Source organism: Lepidochelys olivacea (genome assembly GCF_965140295.1).
Source record: "Lepidochelys olivacea isolate rLepOli2 genome assembly, chromosome: 9".
Lineage (NCBI taxonomy): Eukaryota > Metazoa > Chordata > Testudines > Cheloniidae > Lepidochelys > Lepidochelys olivacea.
The window spans coordinates 100077431-100095954 of NC_140419.1; the positions used below are offsets into that span (position 1 = coordinate 100077431).

At 45.5% G+C, this 18524-nt stretch overlaps 1 protein-coding gene across 5 annotated transcripts in view; it reads left to right on the plus strand.

Moving 5' to 3' along the window:
* MBNL3 (muscleblind like splicing regulator 3) overlaps positions 1-18524 on the plus strand; it is an 84314-nt gene that overhangs the window by 23476 nt on the left and 42314 nt on the right. For all 5 annotated transcript variants that reach the window (XM_084638550.1, XM_084638551.1, XM_084638552.1 and 2 more), the window contains exon 2: positions 16136-16300. In XM_084638550.1, coding sequence (XP_084494676.1) covers positions 16136-16300 — 165 coding nt within the window. The remainder of the gene's footprint in view (positions 1-16135; positions 16301-18524) is intronic.

The following is an 18524-nucleotide window of genomic DNA, read 5'->3' on the forward strand; positions in this document are numbered from 1 at the left end:
CTTTTTCAAAGAACCCTGTGCGACTTAAATAGTGCCACACTGCCCAAACGATCACGCTGCAGGCTGTAAAATCACACGAACTCTAAAAGCAATCCCTGGTGGAATATTTGCTCAGAGTGAATCGGGTTTTTCCTCTCAGTGCATCTTGCGGGAAGTAAGGCTGCGATTCAGAATCCCTCTTCGTTCGGATGCCCTCTCCCTGAGCTAGCAGTAGTAAGGCCATAAGCCCATAGGGCTCAAGTGGTGCCCAGGCCTCGTATTCAGTGGAATTTCTGTGCTTTCTTGGCTAGGGGTGCTTTCATCAGTCGTGGTCTATAGTGCAGTCCTTTGCAGCCAGGTTCCTTTAAACCTGAAAGGCAGCACTGTCACCCAGTCAGAGTTCACTGAGCTTTATGGGGCTAGCCACAGTGCACTAAGTGGCTGCTGCTTAGTAGTCACACAGGACCAGCCTCTTCTCTGGGCTCAGCTGGGGCTTCGCTGTAACCCAGGACAAGGGGAAGCATGTTGTTTCACTGCCCGCCCGCAGGGGCAGCCTGGGTGGGGCATTGTGACTCAGAGACTCACAATCGCTTTCCCAGCTTGCCTGCTGCCCCAGGGAGGGAGTAAACTGCACCAAGCCATACCTGGTTAAGCATACATTCCCTGGCACACTGCTGGAAGCATGCAGGCTGGGAGGCTAGGCTTGGCCCAGTCCATATCTTCTCCCTCCTGGGCCGTGATGAAGTGGCTTTTGCAGAGCCTGCTCCTTTTCCTGCGCTGCTCCATGATGTGGGTGGATAGAACAGGCCAGGGGTGCTAGCAGCCCGTTCTGAGTGAGCCCCATGGGCTTCTCTTCTTCAGAGCCTTGCCTGCTGTAGGCTGTGCACATTTTCTCACATAGCCCCTAAGCATCCAGTAACGCTGGGACAGGAATAAATTCCCAATAAGCAGGGGCTGTTCATGAGATACTGAGACCCTTCTCACCCTGCAGCCAGAGAAACGCGGGCTGTGGAGCATTTCGACCACATCCCATAGTAAGAGGGTTCTGGGAAAACTGGGTAGACTAGTAGCTACCCTCATGGTAAATAGTCTCTGAACAATGTTAGTGCTAAAGAGAAAAGATTAACGCCCTAACGTTTTGTTGTCCACCATAGCCTGTTCTTCCGGTGAACAGTCTGCTTTCACAGGCAGCTAAAAGGCCCAGGAGCTCGGTGCCCCTGTTTATGCATTAGTCTAATCCAGCTCCCAGAAGGATGCACTTTTGAGGCTCCAGAGAGGTAGATTTCATGGCCTGGTGCTGTTTTATCTGGGGGGGCCCATGCCTATGTGGTGTGTGTCGGGAGGTACCCCTTGCCCCGCTCTGGGCATGCGTCAGATTTCATATTTCATTTCAGCAGAAGTAATCATAGAAAACCCGGGTAGCCCCCAGATTCCTCCAGCGCTGGGGCTGCTGACTGCAGGATCACGTGGCAGCAATAGCCCTGGGCATGCCTCTGCTGCAGTGAGGTGCAGAGAGCTGTGGGTGAAGGAGCAGGAAAGGGTAGCATGGGGAGGCAGGATAGGGAGGGGCTACCACAGCCTCCCACTGGGCAGATCTGTGCAAATGCTATGGGGGAGAGCAGGCGTAGCTGGGGAAATACCTCTGCCCCTGCAACCCTACAGATGCTGGGGACAAATGAGGGGCTGTGCCAAAGAATTGGGGGTGGAGGTGGGTGAGCTGGCAAATCTCATCTGTCTTTTTGTCCTGGTAGCCCAGGCTGTGAGGACCAGAGGAGACTCAGGCATAAGTAGGGTTGTGTTTGCATTGGCCACAGGAAATATGTTTGTCTGGAAAATAAATAGATGCCTGATGGTGATGGAAACCGTGTTTGTGCCCAGTACAGTGGAGAGATTGTTAAAGCGCGAGTCATCCCTGCAGTGTACATTGTCTGAGTAGTGGCAAGGCCGAGGGAGCCAGGCTTATCTCGTCTGGAGGAGGGAGGGGGTTCAGTTTACATGAAAAGGAGACTAGGGCCTGAATTAGCATTGGGCCCTTGTTTTTGTGGATTCCTTTCCTTTCCTCTGCTCCGTCACTGCAGGGCCCAGACTGTGCACTGGTTCTGCCGGCAATGCTGAAACTCTGCTTGATGTAATTTCTGAGAACTGAAATGGCCGCCAGCTCACATGGTGGCTTGTCCCAGAGGGTGCCGGGAGCATGGTTTAGTTAGTGTCTCCGGTGTGAGGAACCATCAAGTCTGATTGTGCTTAGCTGAGAGGTTGCTTTGAAAACCAAACATGGGCAGACGCAGAATGAGACTGGGTAAAACAAGCGTCCGCTTTAATAGTCCTTCCAGTTTGGGCCTGCCAGAGTCAAAGGCAGAAAATAAGCAGCTGGTGCTATGAGCCTGGGAGTCACTGAGGCAGGAGACACCGGAGACACCGCACTGTTTGCTGAGGGGTATGGCGAAGCTGGAGCAGGAGGGAGAACACCTGGCAAATCAGTGGTGTCCCAGGACTTTCCTCAGAAGCAATTAGTGGCGGAGGAACCGGGTGCTGGAGCAAAATATCCCTGGAGGCTAGAAGAATGGACTGTTTGGTGTGAGAGGGACGGAGGGATTGAGAGTGGAAGGAACCAATGACCAAGTCAGCAGAGGAGAGCAGTGAGAGTGCTAGAAAGGTAATGGATATCCGTGTATAAGAGGCCATGGAAGGTGTGGGTTGCAGGGGTTCTCACACTGGGGTTCAGGACTCCTCAGTGGGTTATGAGGTTCTTACCTGGGGGTCGGGAGCTGTCAGCATCCACCCCCAAATCCTGCTTCACATCCAGCATGTATAATAGTCTTTTTCTGTTATCTAACTTCGCTGTTTGTGTATGGTGAGCATAACACTCCTAAGTGTGTGAGAGCTTGGTCACATCATTTTCTTCCACAGTGCCTCAGTTTCCTCTTCTATAAAACTGGCTGATGTTTATGCACCTTACTGAATTCCTTTTGGATGTAAGGATGAAGCACACAATGTACTGAAAATGCAAATCATTATTTATTCAGACAGAAAATTCTCCATGTAAGTTGTCAACCCAGATGGAATTGTTTTTTTCCCCCTTAAATAGGAAACTGTTTATGTCCATTAAGCTGTTGATTTCTGAGCTAAGCAGCAACACAAACAAAAATTGGGCTAATTCTCAGATGGTGGGTTGTTTTTTTGCCAAAGTCTAAATAAAATACAACTTCATTTTTGTTTAAATAGCAGTTTAGTTTTCCTTTGGAATTTAATAAGAATATAGACACATAAGCATTGCTTTCCCCAGATCTGGTCAAACATTTGTCATCAATACACTTTTTTAATGAAAAATGGGTTTTCAACTGAAATTTTCACAGAAAAATGTTTTTTATTGAAATTTAGCATTTTATTGATGATTTCTTTTAAATTATGGGTTTTGTGTTTCCCTGTTCCTCTTCTCTCAGGAGAGAAGGGGAGGAAAACACTGAAAATTAAAAATTTTTGGTTTTCAAAAACCAGAACCCCTGTTTTGTTTTATTTCTCAGCTTTTGTGAAAAAACTCAAAAATTTTCATGGAATTTTTCAGTGAAACAATTTTTTGTTCAAGATTTTTACATAGTAAAACGAGCTCTAGTGAAAGAGATTGTCCTTTCTTCCTGGCGTGAGTGACCATTCTCAATTCCCATTTCGTGGGTTCCCATCATTTAGCTGCAGTATCATCTAGCAAGGCCAGTCTTCTGCGCGTGATCCTCCCACGGCTTGGTGTTGTGTAGAGCGTAGCGGTGGGTTCTACACATTTGTCAGCCTCAGCTAGATCCTTAATGTTGTTCCCATTGGTGTGGGGCTTTCTGTGTGACTAACGGAAGGGCACATGTGTACGTGGGAGCAGTTGTGCAGTGAGGCCATCATTTTCACAGAGCATTGTCCCAAAGAGCAAAAATTCACTGAAACGGTCAATACAGATGAGAGCAAAAAGCCTGAGACCCTGACCCTTTGTGGCAAAACTGCCAGGGTCAAGTCCCTCTCTCGTGTAATGCTGTTAAAGTCAGTGGAGTTACACCAGCCATGCATTTGGCTCACACAGGCTTCTGTGGAGCAAGTCTGAGTCCACGGAGCAAGACAGCCTTATGCTGTACGTGCGCTCTATTTGTATTCATGAACGTCATGTTTTAACATTTATTCTCCTGGGCTTTAATGTACTTTGCTCGGTTCGCTCTACAGTAGTTGCCTGCTTCAGCTGTAATAGTCAGCAGAGACAGTAGGCAGTGGAAGGTGGTTAGAAGCATCAACTTCCCATCTGACCTTGACAGAGATTCAATCAGCCAGTGAAAGTTGTGGAATTGGATTATGGGATTTGCAATGAAAAAGTGGTTTAAGGGACAAGAGAAACTATATTTGGTATTTTCAAGAGCCAGCCTGGGGAATAGCAGTTTAGAGGGAGGATAGTGAAGGAGACCAAAGGTGGATGGAAGATATCTGAAGCTTTTATGTAGACAAGATAGTGCAATACTGCTCGGGAGAACGGTGTATTTTCATAATTTCATTATTATGACAGAAAGAAAATCCATTTAAATGCCAGTATTTCCTTTGCCCAGGTAAAACTGATCTCTGTGCTTTGCTGGTAAGATTGCTAATGTCCACCCACAGAAACACTCAGCCTTAGGAATATTAGCACTACAAAATTTCGTATGCTTCCTGTCCTCCTCTCGGTACGTTTTGGTGCCCATGAGGCTGAACATGCCTTACCTTTGCCCTCTTAACAGGATGCTAATACTTCCTTGCGTAATTATTATTGATCAGTAACTACAGCAATGTTGCAGTAAGGAATGTTCGATAAAGGTATTTGCTTTGAAAAAAACCAGTATGTGATTTAGTATTAATGAAATATATTTTTGCTGTGTTTTCAGCATCCCAGAAGCCAGGAGTGTAATTGTGTAGTACTTTAAAGAAAGAAAAAAAAATGATCAATAAAATAGCTCCAAGCTTGTAGTATAGTTTATTCATATCAGTTCCTGTGGATACATTGTACCCTCAGTTCAGAATTATTTTAAATATTGACATGTACCACAAAACCCCACATGAGCAGAATGTAATGGTGGTTATTTAAAAAAAGATTTTGGTCAACATTTTATTCCCCTCCTTCATGGAAATAGTCTTGCTGCTCATTGCAAGGGAATGGAAATAATCTCTCTGATAACAAACATGTTTTTCAGGTCTTTGGCTCTGAAGTTTACCCCCCAAAAATATCCAACGCTGTCCAAATATATTTCCAGGGTCAGATGAACACTATGCATTGGCTGGAGTGAGCAAACATATTGCATAACCTAAATAGGTTAAAATCAATCCATGTTTTTCACTGAATATAACAGACTATACCAATGCTCTAAAGGGAGGGTTGGCTCAGAATAGAGCTAGAAAGAGTTGTCAGTCATAAAAATGTACTAAAGGCACTGTGGGGCTTCCCCTTAGCAAATAACTGTTCTGAATTTGTAAAAACTCTCCAGAATAACAAACATTGTGGGAGAAAATTCTCAATATTGGTGGGGGCTACTCGGGGGCACAGCTAAATACCTAACTGTGAGTTCCTGGAGAGTTTCAAGGGAAAATTGCTGTGTGCAGAAGTAAACTTCATTCCAAAAAACTCTCAACTTTCCTGATTCCCTACTCCTTATTGCTTTGCAATTTGCTCTCTTCCTTGTGGCTATTTAGAGTCTGCATTACTGCTAGCATACAGTAAATGCATGTGACCTTCGGTTACAGAAAACATTGGGTATGGGAGATGGTATTCTCTGTATGCTTATGCCACATGGTAATAAGCAGTCGGTGCTTCACTGAACAAAACTAGTCTAAAGAGTTCATCGTTTCTGAAGCTGTTAACTAACAGCTTTGCATAACTCTCAACTGTAAAAAAGAGGGTACTGGAAAAGGATGGTGGCATAAATACATCACTTGGTTTCAAAACAGAGAGTAGCATTAAAACCAGATTGTGTTATTCACCTTCTTTCCTCTGCAGTGAGTTTCACCACAGTGCTTATCTCACAGACATGACAAATATTTTGAGGTATACTGAAGGCTTAAGACTTTTTAAAGAAGTAGTAGGTAATCATGTTTACATCGCAGCAGAGTGCATCTGTGTCCTGAGAAACCATCTGACTCAGTAGGGTTTTTACATTTTACACATACTGTACAAAAAGAACAGCAGATGCAAAATGGTTTTGTTCACACAGTTCACCTGAGGGGCCCTAGTTCTAAGTGTCTAATGGCTGACTGTCGACGCTCCTTGATTCCAATCTAATGCAGTAACGTTATGCAGTCAGTAAAGAAGCAGTTTTCTTGTGACATTGTTTAGCTGTGCAAAGGCTTTTCTCTGTTTCTTTTTAGTACTGTTGGATAGGAAAGGGAAATGATGTTTATGTGGTGTCAGTTCATACATATGTCCCTGATCCCACAGCCTCATTGAAATCAGAGGGCCAAACCCCCTTTCAGTTGCGCCACTGTAAATGTGCAGTGACTGTGCTGAAGTCAGTGGGACTAGCCCTTTGAGTAATGGCTGCAACATTAGACTCTCTGTGAAAAATAACAATCACTCTGTATAATGCAAAACCTAATCTGCGTAATAAAGCGCAGTGGTGAACAAGAATCAGTTTGCATCTTTCCTTGTATTCCACTTTTGTCTTTTAAATCACAAACTGATGGCAGGGACCTGTCTCATAGTCTACAATGTGGAATGCCATCAGTCTCTCCAGTGAGTTAAAGATGTAAACTCACACAGCAAATTAGTTATAATCTCATTATTCTTAAGGGCTCAGTTTATATAAATCGTGCAGATTTGCTATGTAATACATAAGACTGAACAGGGGAAAGACTGAGAGTGGATAGTCGGTTTTAGGTCTCTTGGGCTCTTTGATGGTATCTAAATAGTCTCTCAACTGGTTGTTGCCAGCTTTAGTACTGTGTTCAGATACATCTGCAAAAATTACACATTTTATTTCCACTGCTCCTTTCATATCCCTTTGAAGCACAAATATCCAAGTTTGGAACACACCAAGGTGAAAAAGGGAGGCTAAAGAATATGCTAGAGCCAAGGAGTTTTGCGTTTGAGTCACTTTCCTCTTGTATTGTTCTACCTTATTGAATGTGGTAAAAAGCATCACTAGACCGAGATGATTTTATTTCCCTGATCTGGTTTTCCAAGGCCTGGGGAGAACTGAAGATGGAATACACTTGAACTAAAATCCCTTCAATTGCTTCATCGTTAACCTCTCAGTCAGACGCTTAGAACTCTGCCTCATAGCTGCATGTGGAGGAAAACCAGTCTGAGTAATAGAACTCTGCAAAATGCAGCAGTTCAGAACATTTGGTGCAAAGATTTTTCTTTTTGTTTGTGGGTTTTCTCACTGCCTTACACATATTCACTGCAAAGCTCGGGGTGGGGGGTGCTTCCAATTAGAAATAACTCAAAGTACAACTCTGTCATAACTGCTGAGTGTCACTTACTTCCATCTTAACCCATGCGCCATGGCAAAGTTTACTCGCTTTTACTCAGCATGAAATCCAGACTTGCTCAAAGCCCAGCACCTGGTGAAGCCAGGACATTCAGTCCACAGGGTCCAAAACCCTTTAGATGGATGTGGGCTGAATTTCCGTGTCAGTATGTGCCATACAGTCAGGTTTTGCCATTGAAGTCTGCACAGCTACAGTGAGCCGTTTCATACAGCTGTTTTGCAGGAGATGCCCCTTCCAGCTCAACTCAGGAAGTGACCCTGCATTTCGCTTTCTGCAGGGTGGGTGGGGTGTGTGTGAAAACATTATCTGATGTTCTTTTTGTCAGTAAATGAAGGGCCTAGCACAACTGATCTAAGCACCTTTGTGCTTTCATCAGCACCTTGCTTCTGAATCTGAAAGAGCACAACTAAAAATTAAAGGTGCAATTCAGTAAAAAAGTCATAGATCATAGAATACTAGGGTTGGAAGAGACCTCAGGAAGTCATCTAGTCCAACCCCCTGCTCAAAGCAGGACAGCCAACCAGAATCAGTAGGACTTTTTTTTTTTTTAACTGAACTAAATCCACAGCTAGCTGTAGGAAATATTCAATGATACATTTTATCATCTTTTTGGGAACAGTATTTTGAGCAATGTAGGGCTGGGAATTTCAGAAGGGCTCAATGTTGGTCTAACTGTTTCCATTCAGTCGGAGTCCGCCGATTCACTTCTGCCAGAGCAGAGTTAGGCCAACACTGAGGGCTCTTTGAAAATGCACTTGTAGTGTTTGTAAGTTTCCTTCTGATCGGTCTTCTTAACTTCATAGAAAAGTTGCTTTGGAGCCATGAGATGGGAAGTTTGAAGAAGTAAAAGCTTCAAACTGCCATTCGCCCAGTTATTGCAAAATCCATCTGGTATGTGCTTTTGATGACATACCACTTTAAGCATAACCAGGCGTGTTATTTTTAGCAAGCTATATTTTCATGGGCAGCATTTTTGCATAGCATCCATACTCAGTCCCCCTTAGGATTCACGTTACTCAGTCCCCCTTAGGATTCACGTTACTCAGTCTCTGGGTCGTCTTTGCCCAATATTTGCCAAATTACCTCTGTAGCATTTTACGCCATATACAGTACTTTGAAATCTCCAAATACCTAGTAATCCAATTTGATATTCCTCACTTTAACCTCGGTCACCCTCTAGAAATAGAAAATAGCATACGTTTTCCCTTGTCAGACACTGTCTGTAGTACAGCAAAGATTCATGTTCTAACATCATTCAGTGGACTGTATGAAAGGTACGTATTGTACCCAGATCGACTCCATCTCAAGTCCCTGTCTGACCTTTGGCAAGTCTCTTAGCCTTGCCGTGCCTCAGTTTCTCATCTGTACAGAGGAGATAACACTGCCCTGCCTCACAGAAGTGTTGTGAGGATAAATGCAGCAAAGAGCCTCAGTACTGCGATGATGAGGGCCACATAAGATCCAAAGATGATCTGATCGTGTGGATTGGTGACGATGTTTGAGGGAACTCGCAAGGTTTTACTGTGTACTGTTCACAAATTCAAAGGTAATAGCATAAGGAACATTTCATTAGACTGCAGGTTAGAGTTGCACAGTCTGTCTTTGCACTGGAACGTGTGGTAGCTTGGCGAAGTGAATGCATATCTGTGGTGCATAATGCTCATTAAAGATTAGGCTGATTCAGCCACTAAATCCTGTTTTGTTTTCGGTATAACATTGCATGGTGTGTGATTAGGTGACCAGATGTTCCGATTTTATAGGGGACAGTCCCAATATTTGGGGCTTTGTCTTATATAGGTGCCTATTACCCCCCACCCTGTCCCGATTTTTCACAGTTGCTGTCTGTGTGTGATGTCGATTGCAGAAGTTGGAGGTGTGTCTTGTGGCAGTGAGGGAGATGGCTGTGGTTTGACTATCACCATTGTAATGCTCAGTGTGCATAAAGGGACTGTAGCACTCACAGACTCAGACTGTAATTGTGTAAGGACGCTGCTGGCTTTGCGGTAAATGGCAGTGGTGAATCAGCACCAGTATTTCTGCAGCTTTTCGAGGCATGTGACTTCATTCTCTGTGGAAATCCATAGGAAAAACTGCTTCATGCAGGGAAACGCTGTCCTGCAGGCAAGCTGGTTTGGGCACGCAGTTACATGCAAAACATAGAAACTTCCCTACCTTGTTTGTCTCCTTCACCTCTTGTATCTTGTCATGAACCAAGTGTAAGACCTCTGAGGAGGGGACTATCATTTCGTGTTTGTGCAGCATGCAGCAACCTGGGGCCTCTCAGCAATGCTGCAATACAAATAGCAAGTGTGTAGACTCTTGCGTGATCAACAAGTGATAGCTGAGCCATCCATGCAATGTTCTCATTAAAACCTGAAAACCACACACATGCAGAATTAAAGCAATTAGAATGGAAACAAACTGCATGGAGTTTTGGTGCAAATGTTAGAGTTGCCGAAGGATGGGACCCTTAGCCTCTTTTTTGTAGCCAAGGCGAAGAGAATTCCTGCAGAATGTTTTTGCTGGTTCTGCTTACAAACCTATCGTCTGGTACAGATGCCCGGTCTGTTTGGATTTGAGTGCTTTCAATCTGGGATACAAACGATGGCGTGCCACCCCTGAAGTTACAAACAGGCATGTGTTATGTGGGTTTTCCGTTGGAGGTAAAGATCCCCTTCTACCTCCTATCCGAGAAACCGCTGGCTATATTAACCAGAGCGCGGGATTCTCTGTCCGGCATCCGTGTTAGCCAGCATCAGATGCCAGTCTGTGCCACCAGAGCACAACTTCAGCTGGCAGCGCAAAACCAACTGCGAGGCAAGAGCCGATTGGAAGGGGGAGATGGTGTGGGAAGAAGGAAGAGCGGATCGCTTTTGCAAATGCTTGTTAATTATTTGGTTTTAATACCCGCTTGAACAGCCTTGGAGAGTGCTGGCTGTGTGCCTCTCCTGCACCTTCTGCAGCCTGAGCCAGCAGCCACAGCTGGCAGATACCTGCCTTCAGAGGCTGCCTCCATTTTGTGAAGAGCTGGAAAACCTTGTTGCATTTAGCTTGTTTTTAAGGCCAGCATCAGATTCTGTGGCTGGCTGGTGGTTTCCTGGCTCAGGTGCTGCCCTGGGACGGGGAAGGAGGGTGCGTGTTCCACTAGAATCAATACCTGCATGGCTAGGAAAGGTAGGAAACAAACCATTTTAATGAAACTACAGTGGATGCAGCTGCCACTCAGGGGGCAGCATGCAGCACCAGGATCAATGCACCGAGCATAGCAGCTGATTTCCTAGCATGCTGCAGGTGGGGAGAGGAGGAACGAGCCCTGGGTGCGGTGTGGTTTCCTCTTTGCCAAGGGACAGTCAGGTCTGAAAGCTTTTCAGTAAACTTCTCTGTGCTGCACTAAAAATAGCATATCCCGACATGCTGCCTATTTCTTGTGCTGCCACCTTCTGAGCCTGGGCCAGAACTGCCTCGGGAGAGCCAGTCCAGTCCAGTGCTAACCTGGTGGTTGGGAGATATGGGCCCACTGGGGGAAAGCTGGCTGTATGCCACCTTTGTGATTCCCTGGGTTCCCAAGCCAGCCAGGGACCAGGCCACTCCCAGGTGTAAACTGGAGCAACCCCGGGGCTGCTCTGAGTTATGCTGATTTGTCCAATAGGCACACTGCACAGGTGCTCCTGCCTCACCTCTGTGTCACTCCACAAGTCTTCTGTGCTGGTGCCAAGAGGTGTGGAATTATCGTGCCAGCTCTGTGCTACCCTGTGCTAAGGGATTTGCAGGCACCAGGGTGAGTTAGCTTTCCCTGATTTGTGCTGGCAGAGAGGCATAAAGCCAGCTAGGTCATTGGGTCACTGGGTGGGCAGAAACTAACCCTGCCCTGTTGCCTCAGTTTCCCCACCTACAAAATTGGGATAATGACATTCACCTAACTGGTAAGTTGTGGGGATTAATTGTGTAGTGTTCATGGAATGCTTTGATAATAAAGGGCCACATGCAGTTTCACCACCTTCCAGCAAGGCTGAGGTTGGCCATAAGTGTTTGCTTATTTGTGGGTTATCGCCATGTGCTATACAGTGAGCTGAAAGCATGGCAGTGCGGGATTGTAGAGAATTTCTAACCATGCAGGATATGTTTCTGCAGAGCCTAAGCACCTTCTGAAAAGTATTTTCAGGAAAAATATCTAATAATTAGGGACATTAAAAAATGTGAACATAGGTTTGGTGGTATTAGGTTAGACCATTGATCCCTAAAATCCAGTGTCCATTTCTAGACCACCCAATGTCTGATGCATGACAAAGGCAAATAACCCTGTCATGGTGTTACTGAGCTTCTGAAATCTCTCTCATTGGGAGTTTTAGTCACTTATGATGACATGATTATTATGATGAGGGATTTGAGGCAAGTTCCGCTTGGAGCTCGTATGCGGGAGTAGTTTTGAATTAGACTGTCAGTCATGTTGGATTCTTTTCAAGTGCACTTGGAGGCCCTAATCCTGCAATCAAATCTGCATGGATGGACCCTTGCACATGCATGGAGACCCACTGAAACCAAGCAGGATCTGCATGGACACGTGTTTCTACCCGCACAGATCCAGTTGCAGGATCAGGGCCTACCGTATAAGTTGTGGGAACAGAATACTGAACATTTATGAGCACCGCCTGTTCTGTATGAATAGCTCCTACTTTCACAAAGATACTTCCGACGTACCCAGGGTTGGTCTACCTGATGAATCGATGATCTGCAAAATTTCAGTTTAAATAACAGCGCCATTTTCAATTTATAAAATATGCCATAAATATTGTTTACAGACCCAGTAGCTCTTTTTTTTACCCTCCATTCCTGTAATATAAAAACATCCACGCAGATTTATTCCAAATTTGGTAGAAATTAATGTTTCCCAGTCCAAAAGCGTGCATGCCAAGTTTCAGCTGGAAGGAATTTTGAAGGCTGATGTATAAACCCTTGAAAATATTAGCTTCTAATAGAATGGCTGGCTGGCTGGCTTATAACTATGTGCAGTTTGTGCAAATAGAGGCCCAGATCCTGAACCACAGCCGAGGAGCACTCAACATAGCTCAGGGGGAGAAATTGCAGCAGAGGCTTCAAGCCACATTGGGGCTGATGACATGTGCCTGGCTGGTCCCATGTGATGAGGAAGATGTGGCTTAGAGCTAGTGGGATTCTGCCCACCAGAGACTCTCTGATTCTCTGGTGCTGAGGGCTACAGAGATATCTAGGGAGAGCGTGTTGGGGAGATATACAGGGGTGAGCAGTGTGGCTTGGCAGCCTGACTCCAGTACTGTGTCTAGAGGAGCCTTCCTAAAGAGGAGCTACCCTGCTCTGGGCTGTGCTCCTCCTTTTGCTTTTCCATCCATGTATGGGCAAGGGGAACAGGAAGGCATGAACGATCAACAGGACAAACTAGCAGAGACTATCCAGGCCCTGAGCCCTATTCTTTATTGCCCTGCTCCTTGGGCAGCTGTAGGGACCAGTGCCTGTAAGAGTATTTTCAAAATGGGGATGGTGCCATTTTACACTCGCTGCACTGGTATCCTTGAGGACTGCACCAGGTGCCTGGGGAGGGCGAGTTATGTCCTCCACGTGGCAGGGCTCAAGCTTTCACTCTGCTCTAAAAAGCCAGCAAGCTGCTCCCCAGGATGAGGGGAGCACGTGCTTTCACTCAGCGAGGGCAGTCTTCTGACATTTTGGAGTTGTTTTCCCGTCCCACTGTTTTTTACAGGAGAGAGGGAACTGGACCCAGAGTTCCTTGCATTTAATAGTCAGCTCAAAATAATATCATGGAACCAAGACCCATGGTTTAACCCTTCCGTCATCTCAAAGCAGATAAGAAAAGGCCTGTGCATTTCTGCCCAGCTCCAAGGTACAGTCCAAGTCCTGCCTCCTCTCCGTGGAGCTGCCTCCTTTCCTGCCTGCTCACTCGGGATCTGGAGGCAAGCAGCTGCCTCCCAGCCTATATTTCTTAAGGGGAGCAGTAGAACTATATCTAGGATCCACAGGGTCCCTTTTTTCCCCCCGCTCCCTAAACGACCTCCAGACTGGAGTTCTCAGGGGAGGAAAGAAGGAAAGCGTTAACCCCGGGCTGGTGCTGGGGATGTACCTGTCCCCACGCTGCAGCAGCCATGAGAAGTCCTGCTGCAGCATGCCCCAGAGTATGTCTACACTACAAAATTAGGTCGAATTTGCTACCTGTGGTGATCAAGCCTGGTGCTAGAAGAAGGGATATTTCTGCTGGGATGTCGGAATTTACCAGTCTGCGGCTGCTAGCCAGACTTAGAACACGGAGCCACCTCCGAGGCTGTGGGATCTGTGAAGCTAGTGGCGCTGCTGTGAGCCTGCCGTGGTGCGGGAAGATTGGTTGGCTCTGGGCCCTGTTCAACGATCCGCTAGATCGGAGCGGTGCTGGCCTCTCAGGCAGGCCCCAGATTTGTGCTGTTTTTTTAAAATGCTTGTTTTGTATTTATCAGAGCTCACAAGTGCTTTGTAGGCTTCCCAGTCAGCTGATTCAATATTCATAGGTCTGTATTCCCGATGTCTCTCTTTCACACAGAGCAGGAGGTGTTGCTACAGCTAGAATCCATTTTGCCAGGGAAACAAAGCCAATGAGTTTTCAAATGAAATACTGATTCTCTGTCTCCTTCTTTTCCTGATAGAATAAAATGCTCTGTAAAGCCTTGAATTCTAGTATACACAAGGCGAGTTCATTGCACATGTATAGTCCCCAGAGCAAGGCACCTAGGATAGGGAATTCCCAGCTGGTGGAAAGCTGGCAAAGTCAGCTCTGCAGCCCGCCTCTAAGCATCCCCTCAGCGTAGGGGCATGCAAGGGGTGTTGCCAAAACACTGTACACAAGTGATCCCTGACCTATGGAACGACCCCTGGGAAGCTGTTACTGCTGATTTGTAAGGTAGAGCAGCTCTGAGCCACATATGTGGCTCTAAGCTTCCTTTGCCCTCACCTCCACAGATTTGCTTAGCAGAGCATGGGCTTCCCTATGGATGTGGGCCATTAGGTTCTAAAAGGGCCTGGATTTGGGGTCCTGGGTTATCCTAAGTTTTTTACCTTGTTCTATTGGAATGGTAAGTGTGTACCCTATTAAGGGGAAAACACTTCTCTTAGACTAACCTATTGGCTATGTGATGTGAGTACTAAACAATGAAAACTAGACTAGCAGACCTTGCTGTGCGCCAGTCGACTGGCAAAGTTAAGTTTTAAAAAACTCTAAACATAGCCCCTGGGATTAGCAGAGGGAAAAACCAGCCCGAAAGCAGGCACGATCCCAATGCTGCAATGGGATCGGCAAGGCTGGACCGTGTGTCCACCTGGGTCTGCGTGTGTGGATCTCATTGTGCGATTGATGTTTTGCAGTCATTTGGAGCTTGACCCTGCAAACACTCAGGGAGCATGACTTGGATGAGTAGCCCTGTGGTTTTTCTTAAAGCTGAGGATTCTGCTTCAAACATAGGCTCCTGAAGCGGATATCTAAATCCCAGGATGGCTGTTCTAGCGAATTGTTCTTTTATGAATAATGCTGATGATGTTTTCATTGCTGCTGTTGTAATTATTTGACATGACTACTACTACTACTATTTGCCATGACCCTGTTGCGCCAGGTGCTGTACAAACAGAGAACAAAAACAGCAGGCCCTGCCGCAACAACTGACCATCTCTGTACTGAGATGCATACACTTTTTTTTTTTTTTTTCCCAGAAAGAGAAAGGAAACAGTAACACAGGAGGGAATAAATTAAACAGATCTTTTTAGAGGAGTTATTTTTATATTTTTGGAAGAATTTTTTTTTCAGTATCACCAAATTTGTTACTAATTTTCTGTACGCACCAGAAAATAGGTAGTTAGTGCAGTGTGCTCGGGCTGTTGGTTGTGACATTTTATAGCTGCCTTTTGGAAGCCGACATGATCATCTCAATTGATATTAAATGACCTGAGAGCACTAAGCTTGCACTGTTCAGGAGTCATTTCCTTTTCCTGTGGTTGTGTGAAAAGAAAAACCAGGCCGTTAATGGCAAGGCAATTGTATTACTGTTTTTAATAAATAGTTTAAACGGAACCATGGCTGTTTTCTGCCATTTCCTGTGGTACCAAATACCCTGAAATGATTCAAACTGAAAGAATTTTGAAAAGAAATGTACTTTTCACCATAGGTGTGTTTTTAACTTTTACATTTCACTCAGATCTCTACAGGGACTGGTGGGGTCAGTTTCACTTTTTTATACTAGTGGGTTTCGCTTTCAGTTGTTATATAGCAGCCCAGTGCTCTAGTGTTTGGGTTCACAGAGCCACAGAAAAATGAGAAAAGGGTTATTGTTGCTGTTGTTTTTATTGTTAGTTCATAAATGTTTCTATTTGTATTAGGTTGTGAAGAATGCTCTTGGTGTGTTTAGCAAACCTGTATTTTAGGCTGAAGTTTAATTTGATGCAATCCCTATAATGGTATAGCAATTGTAGAATTGTTTGTTTTTCACATAACTGATACAGTCATATAAAAATATGACAGATGGTTTTAAAAAAGAGCAAAATAGCTTAGAAGAATGCCCCACTTAGCTGGTAGTTTTGTTACAGTTCTCCAAACACATCAATAATTGATTTTCTCCCAGTACTCTGAGTGTTAAGTTCACTGAAATACTGCTTCATTATTTTTTAGGGCCGGTGTACTCGAGAGAACTGCAAATATCTTCACCCTCCCCCGCACTTAAAAACACAGCTCGAAATAAATGGACGCAACAATCTGATCCAGCAAAAGACAGCAGCAGCCATGTTTGCACAACAGATGCAGTTCATGCTACCGGGCGCTCAACTACAGCCAATTGTAAGTAACAGAAATTATTTAGGTTCCTCTTTGCGCAGATTGCTTTAATATTTACGTATGACAGCCCCGATCCTGGAGTCAGACTTGTACTGGTGAACCCATGTGCCCGGGTGGCACCGCATTGATTTTCATGAGAATTCATGCAGGGATAAGGGACTGCGTATATGGATCCAGTTGCAGGGTTAGGACCCAAAGAAATAGATGTAGTGAGGTAGGTCCCTTAGTAAGCCCCACTGAGTCATGCTGGTTCATTCTGTGGGAAGATTCATATGCCTAATGCCACGGTCTTGTCAGTAAAAGAGCACGGCCAATAGATTGTATGTGAAGATTCTGGCATTCAGCCTCCTCTCTGTACATTGGCATAACTTGGAGAAAGGCCTGGTTTGGTTGTCTGAGTACAGCACAGGGCTCTAGGGGCTCCAACATACCGGTCCTGGCTCCTATACCGTGCAGCTTTTGACAAGCCACTTACCCTCCTTTTCTGAGTCCCCCAATCCATGAAATTCTAGGGGCCATGAGCACTAGAAATGTTAGTGGACAACCAGAGGGGCAAGACCAAATGCATCCAGTCTTACTGCTTCTTGTTCCTCAGGTCTAACACTCCTCTGTTCTTGGAACTGCCTTGCTTTACCCCTCAGAATAAGTCGAACATCAGTTTGGAATTTGCAAGCCTGCAGTTTGCACCACAGAGAAAGGTGGAAGGGACACAACAGAGGATGCCCACAGACCATTGTTCAGTTTGTCAATTTCACATGCTGTATCTGGAATGATCCCCCCTTTCCAGTAGCTCACAGTTGGAGATTCAGAATATATTGATACTAGTCAGTCTCTGGACTGCAGACCATATATAAGGGGAGGAGACAGAGAGGGCCTGTACTCAGCTCAGCGTTGGCCTCTGTTGTTGTTTTGGTGGTACTTCCTAGAGACCCTAATCAGGGTTCTAGGCCCCATTGTGGTAGGTGTTCTGCATGCATAACCAAAGCGAGCCCCTGCCCTAACCAGCTTACAGGCTAAGAAGTAGAGCTGTTTGGTTTTATGTCCAGGAATCAATATATTTGCTTTAGTTGCACCTACAATGGGTTGTGCTGAAATGGCCCAATGTAGCCCTTGCTTATTAAATGCGTGTCCATTGTAATGCCACCCATATCCAGCAGATTGAGGGGAGATTTGCTTTTCTCTAGAGAGGTGAGGGGAAAAGGGAGGGGAAGCATCTGTCTGGGGGCTGAGTCGTCCTTCCACTACCAGCCCTTGCATTAGCCAGATACATCAGAGTGGGGCGCTGTCGGGCAGGACTATGTTAGTGTCGTTTAAGCTGCTGGTTACCATCTCTGGAATATGGGGTATGTGGCTGCTGGTTGATGTCAGAGGTGCCTAAAATGCCTCTTTGATATTGACAGCATTAGAAATAGAAATAAATGAGGTGCAGATTTTCAACAGTGAAGGTGATTAATCATAAAAACAGCTTTCCCAGGGATGTGTAAAAGCCCTGCTCTAGCGCAGCCAGAAGTGACAGGCATGTTGCAGCAATGAGCTTGTCTGCCTGTGTTATGCAGAAGGTCAGACCAGATGACCGCCATGGTTGGGCCTTACAGTCTGTGACTCTGCGAAATCCTGTCTTGAGCTTGGAATGCTGGTGCCTCAGTGCAGAATGGGATTTTAGTTCAAGACATGGCCCTGTGGCTTTGTGACAAGCTTGAGAGCCCTGGGATTTTTGTAGCGGATAAAGCAGACGTGTATCCTCACAGCGACATGGGTGGTGTTTTCTCCCTGGCAGAAGGATAACTTTTGTTAAAGCCTTATTCCAAACAACATGTTTACTCGGTGAGATCATGTTTCAGCAGGGGAACTTGGCTATTGTTCTCCTCTGTACTGTTGCTTGATGCATTGGTGACACTGTACAGCTTTATTAAAATTGTTTATTAAACACAGAGCCAAATTCTGCCCTTCGAGGCGCATGCGTAACTTGAGGGCAGCTTTTCGTTGGTGCCCATCACCATGGTATTTGGCACCTCACAGGCTTTAATGAACTTCTCCTCACCACACCCTGTAGTGTAGAGAAGCATTTTAGTGGTTATCCCCATTTCACAGAGGAGTAACTGAGGCACAAAGAGATGGAATGATTTGCCCCAGGTCCCCCAGGAGAGTAGGACTGAACCCAGATCTGCTGAGTCCTTGCCCCAGGAAGGTTAATTTGAAGGAGAAACAGCCTCTGAGCGAGCTCCCC